This window comes from Humulus lupulus, chromosome 2 (genome assembly GCF_963169125.1).
Source record: "Humulus lupulus chromosome 2, drHumLupu1.1, whole genome shotgun sequence".
Lineage (NCBI taxonomy): Eukaryota > Viridiplantae > Streptophyta > Magnoliopsida > Rosales > Cannabaceae > Humulus > Humulus lupulus.
Window position 1 is genome coordinate 259,287,290 of NC_084794.1, and position 5,782 is coordinate 259,293,071.

General features: G+C 31.3%; 1 protein-coding gene across 1 annotated transcript; it reads left to right on the plus strand.

Moving 5' to 3' along the window:
• The first annotated feature begins 907 nt into the window (after window positions 1-907).
• Window positions 908-4,389, plus strand: LOC133819282 (26S proteasome non-ATPase regulatory subunit 14 homolog). The gene is made up of 6 exons (XM_062252481.1): window positions 908-1,104; window positions 1,384-1,561; window positions 2,109-2,190; window positions 3,099-3,275; window positions 3,354-3,521; window positions 3,904-4,389. The coding sequence occupies exons 1-6, from the start codon at window positions 963-965 to the stop codon at window positions 4,093-4,095; spliced, it is 939 nt and encodes a 312-aa protein (XP_062108465.1). The 5' UTR covers window positions 908-962; the 3' UTR covers window positions 4,096-4,389.
• Window positions 4,390-5,782: the final 1,393 nt, after the last annotated feature.

The following is a 5,782-nucleotide window of genomic DNA, read 5'->3' on the forward strand; positions in this document are numbered from 1 at the left end:
ATTTGATGGAAAATCGACGCAATCTTGAAAACTTATATATGTTTTTTGTCAAAATGACACTTTTTCGATGCAAAATCGATGTTGTTTCGATGCTCTTGCGATGCAATCATGAAAACTTGATTTTTGGCCAAAATGATGCAAAATTGATGGTACATCAATGCTATATCGATACTCTACACTGAAATTTGACAAAAATTTTGGTGAGCCATAACTTTTGCTTAAATGTCTGTTTTAGTTAAAAAAATTTAATCTTAGTATTTTTTTCGAGATCTACACATTTAACATATTTAAAGCCTTAAATTTTTTATGTATAACACAAAAATTAATCATGGGTGCACATTAACGTGAGATAGTGAGAAGTTTAATAAAATGTGTATTATAGTCAAAATTATACAAAATAACATATATTTTGAATGCCTATTAAATTTGTGGTATAGATGAAATAGAGTATATTATCTAGCATATAACCTCAAATTTCCCAATTGAACATATACTTTACTTAGTTCACGTGCTCAGCGAGTGTAATTTTTACTAGTAAATACTAAATATGTAAATAATGTCATTTACATGCTCCTATTTGCAATCCGAGGCAGACTCTCGGTCAATTTTCCATTGAGTAATGATATGTGCACTTAAAATATACACCCAAACATTATACAGAGAGTGATGTAGTAGTTTGACCTAACCAATCACATCTATTAAAACTAAGACCCACTGTTTTAAAAAGCAGTGACACGTCACTGGGTATAATGTTTGTGTACATATTTTGGATGCACATACCATTATTGTTTTCCATTACAGCAGCAGCAAAATTATAAATAATAGAAAGTAAAGGGGTATAATTTATAAATAGTAGCAAGTAAAGGGGTATAAAAGAAAGGCTACGTGTATAAATATTCTTACATAGCATTAGAAAATAAAGAAGCATCAAAACAGTCTTGTTGCCGAGGAAAACTTGGGGTATGTCAGGTATGGAGAGGCTTCAGAGAATGTTCGCCGGTGCCGGAGGAGCTTTGGGCCACCCTCCGCCGGATTCCCCCACTCTCGACTCCTCTGAGCAGGTCTACATCTCATCCCTCGCCCTTCTCAAGATGCTCAAACACGGTATTTCTTTCTCCCCTTCTCTCACTCATTTTCTCTATTGAATTTTCTGCACTCTGCTACTTTATCTCGATTCAAATCCTTTTTGGGGTTCAGTCTTTTCCTTTTTTACTGGATTCGTATAGTGCACGTCCTGATTAGGGTTTATCTTCATTATTACCTTTTCTTTTGAATCTAATAACAGATTAGGGTTTTGAAATCTTAAATCAATGGGACTTTACAGTGTTTTGAAACATAATTTGTCATTTTGATGCGTTTGGATGGAATTTGGGTTTTTTTTAGGGAGAGCTGGGGTTCCTATGGAAGTCATGGGTTTGATGCTGGGAGAGTTCGTGGATGAGTACACTGTTCGCGTCGTTGATGTATTTGCAATGCCTCAGAGCGGTACTGGTGTTAGCGTTGAAGCTGTTGATCACGTGTTCCAGACCAACATGCTCGATATGCTTAAACAGACCGGGCGGTATATTTATACTTTCATTCTGAGTTTTCTTTTATTTTTTTCCCCTTATGTGGTTATCGGACATGGGTGTTTTCTATACTGATGCTTAGATTATGAAGTATGAGATGAGATGTGTTGTTTCTGAAGTGCTTAACATATACTTGTCTTAAGATAAACTAAGTCAAATGCTTTAGAAATTATTAGAAAATCATAAATTGGAGGTGGGTGAATAATTGCTACAAATGTGTGGATTTGGTGATGCTTCTTATTTCTTAAATTATGAACCTACTTTACTATTTCTAATTATGACGAGGACTATGCTATAATCTTGTGTACTAATCTATTTATAATGTTGTCTAGCGTAGTGTCTATATAACAGACTAAGTGAAGATTTTTCATAATATTTTTATTGAAGATATCTAGTGTAGTTAGTTAGTAAAGCTTCAATGGCGAACATACTCTTAAACTGGTTCATTGCTTATTGCTAATTTCAATTTTGTTGTTATGACTGGCATTTTTATCATGCTGCTGCTGCCTACATCACTTTTTATTTTGGTTCATGTTGCAGACCGGAGATGGTTGTTGGGTGGTATCATTCACATCCTGGGTTTGGCTGTTGGCTTTCTGGTGTGGACATTAACACACAACAGGTATTTATTTTCTATTTATAGTTTCGGCATAGAAGTTGCAGAACTTTTCACAGTGCGTTAATGCTGTATTATGATTTCTTTATATCTTATAGATATCTAATTCTCCTTGAAATTATTTTGTTGGCAATTCTCCAATGTTCAAAATTGATATTTTCTATTAACAAAGCCAGTTATGTGTACATTTTTGTTTAGAGTGAACATATTTAAATGGCCTGCACTACCTATATTCTGCTGACTTTCTGCACGGTTTTTGAGTTAAATGGCCATAAATTTAAAGATGATGACTTTGTGACTGGTTCGCGATTGAAAGATTGCATTTTTAAAAAGTGTGTTTCTAAAATGAAAATTTAGATTTATAGTCTTAAAACATTGAAAATGTGATTGGTTCAGAATCCGTAGAATCCGTAAACTGTTTTTGAATTCAAAAAGCTAAATATGTGATTGGGTCAGAATTTGAAAATATAAAAAAATGATAGTTTTGTAGGAGTTTTGGATATAATGATTTGGATTGGGAGAAAATGTGAAAATAGCGTTCTCTATTTTGTAGCTTAAAGTTATAATCAGTATTTGGATTAAAAATTTGAAAACAAGCACCCAAGTATTCATGTGGGCCCTACTATATTTTAGTTTTAGAAATCATAAAATTGAATTTGGATTCAGGACCAATCATGCCCTAGATTTTAGAAATTGAAGACTATTTATTTCCTTACGTTGTTAATAAAGCGGTGTTGAAGGTGAATAGCATTAGATCTCATTAGTCATTTGTAACTCTTCTACAGATGGTATATCTATGTTTGAACATGTATTACAGATTATTTGTGTACAATGCGGCTATATAAGCAGTAGAATGTTGTTCATCAATTGTAATTGTTGTCAAGAAACTATAACTCATTAACAAATTTCTGTAGAGTTTTGAAGCATTGAATCAACGCGCTGTAGCTGTTGTGGTGGATCCAATTCAAAGTGTAAAAGGAAAGGTGGTGATTGATGCTTTTCGCCTGATCAACCCACAAACCATGATGCTTGGCCAAGAGCCACGTCAAACCACTTCCAATCTTGGCCATCTGAATAAACCATCCATTCAAGTGAGTTATAAGGACAAATAAATAGATGCCCTATTTTGTAGTTATTAGCTTTTTGACATTTCATGATCTCTCTTTCAGGCCTTGATCCATGGTTTGAACCGCCACTACTACTCCATAGCTATTAATTACAGGAAGAATGAGCTTGAGGAGAAGATGTTGCTGAATCTTCATAAGAAGAAGTGGACTGATGGTTTAACACTTAGGCAATTCGATTCTCACTCCAAAACAAATGAGCAGACAGTTCAGGTGAGTGAAGGATTACGAGTGTTAATAGTCATCTATCTTAATGGTTATCTTTCCTGGTTAAAAAATTCAACAATATCTTTGTCCGGTATTTTAAAGAAACTCTAAATATAGTGAAAAACAGGGTAAGAAGAATAATTTTCTCAAATTATTTTGCCGCAAGGAATCTTTAATATGCATGGAAAACTTGTACATGCTCCTAGCCATTTTATCTAGATTTTTTTTATGGCATCTAATCTACTTTTGGGCTTCCTGGAAAAACTCAACCCAAGAGTCTGGTTTTCTTGATAGAAAGATTTATATTTATAGAGCAGACCTGATCAGATACTTGCTTTTTTACTTATAACCGGCATCTGATTATTGGTTTGTGGCTTGGAATGTTCAGGAGATGCTAACTTTGGCAGTTAAATACAACAAGGCGGTACAGGAAGAAGACGAGTTGCCCCCAGAGAAGCTTGCAATTGCAAATGTGGGAAGACAGGATGCGAAGAAGCACCTGGAAGAGCATGTCTCCAATTTGATGTCTTCAAACATCATTCAAACTTTGGGAACTATGCTGGACACTGTTGTCTTCTAGAGTTCCTAGATTAAGCAATTTGTTTGGTAGGAAGGATGGAGAGGAGGTTGGTAGGAGGGATGGATGAGAATCCTTTGCTAAGTTAGGAAGGAGAGAAAGATAATTTTTTATTCCTTTGTTTGGTATTGAAATTGAAAGGAAAATGGGAGAGATGGGAATGGAGGGAGTTGGTTATGAAATTACCATATTACTAATTGTATAAGATTTTTATCTTTTATCTTTTATTTATTTTTTATTGCACCAATATATACATACATTAATAGTTATTATAAGATACTGAATGTTATTTGTTAATTGATTTTAAAAAAAAAGTATTAGTAATGATTTCTTACATGTATAATTTTTAAAATATCATTTTCTTCCACATATAAAAAGACAATATAATTTCAATTGTTTTGAACAAGTTGTATTTATTTAAAAAATATGTAAAATAAATTGACAAGAGAAAAAAAATCTCAAAAGATAAAAGAAATTTTTATAAAGAAAAATTAATTAATCAAATATATTTTAATAAGAGTAAATACGTAAATTTACTACTAACGGATTTTCTTTCTCTCACTTATCTCTCCTTTGCCCTCTTATATTTGAGTAATGTTATTATATATTTATTTACACACATACTCAAATTATATGTTTTTTACACTTAATGTATATTAAATTATAATTATAAATATTTTTAAATGAGAATTATATTACTTTTATAATATTTATTGTGTGTAGATAAACTAATATAATATAAGTGTGTGGAACTACTCATTACTTATAAAGATAATATTAAAATAGCATGTAATGTGTGTAAAATTGGTAACGTTTCAAAATAAATTAGTATGGAGTGTTGAATAATGAATTGACATGGTGGATATCGATAATTAGACAACTAACCTTTTATAAAATTTCAATCCTATGTCCAATCCAAAGAGCACTGAAAATGAGAGCTTTACTCTATACTAAGGAGTGTTCTAAAATTATATTACTAAAATCTCTTTTTTATTTTACCACAAATTTACTTTTACGTTACATCGTACATCAATTTTTTTATATTTTATATCTACATTGTTTAAATATTATATTTTTAAATATCTTTATTAATTAAAATAATAGAAAAATGAAATAAAAAATAAACAAATAATTAATTTAGAAAAAGAAATAATAAAAATAACTAAAATAACAATAAAAAATATTTGTTGGAGAGGTAAGCCTTAGCTATATATGGGTTGAAAATATGGTGAGCTAAGCTAAAATAGAGGAGTTGTTTAGCTTATCAAGTGTGTTTTTGATGATTTTGAGCTAAATTTTATAATTTTAGCTATTATAACTCATCCATTGTGAGTGCTCTAAAATATTTTTTTTTATTTTACCTCAAACTTTTAATTACAACATTGTTTAACGCCCAAAATGTGACTACCACTAAGCGGTAGTTGTAGTAAAATCGGGTGGTCGATCCACAAAGAAGTAACCTAAAACCGAAAGATTAGTAGAAAATAACACAAAAAGTTAGTAATATGAAATAAATAAAAATGGAAATGAAAAGAGATTTGAGATTTGAGATTTGAGATTTTGGTGCTGTCTTTTTGATGAAATGATAAAATGAGATAAGTGAAATAAAAGTAAGGTGTAATCAAGAGTTTGAAAAATAGAAAGGTTTCAAGAATCATCTATATGCTTGTTTAGTTACTTAGTTACTTGA

Coding starts and splice junctions, on each gene's coding strand:
- LOC133819282 (XM_062252481.1), top strand. CDS start 963: ATGTCAGGTATGGAGAGGCTTCAGAGAATGTTCGCCGGTGCCGGAGGA. Junction 2,191..3,098: donor TGGACATTAACACACAACAG/GTATTTATTTTC, acceptor AAATTTCTGTAG/AGTTTTGAAGCATTGAATCA. Junction 3,276..3,353: donor TGAATAAACCATCCATTCAA/GTGAGTTATAAG, acceptor TCTCTCTTTCAG/GCCTTGATCCATGGTTTGAA.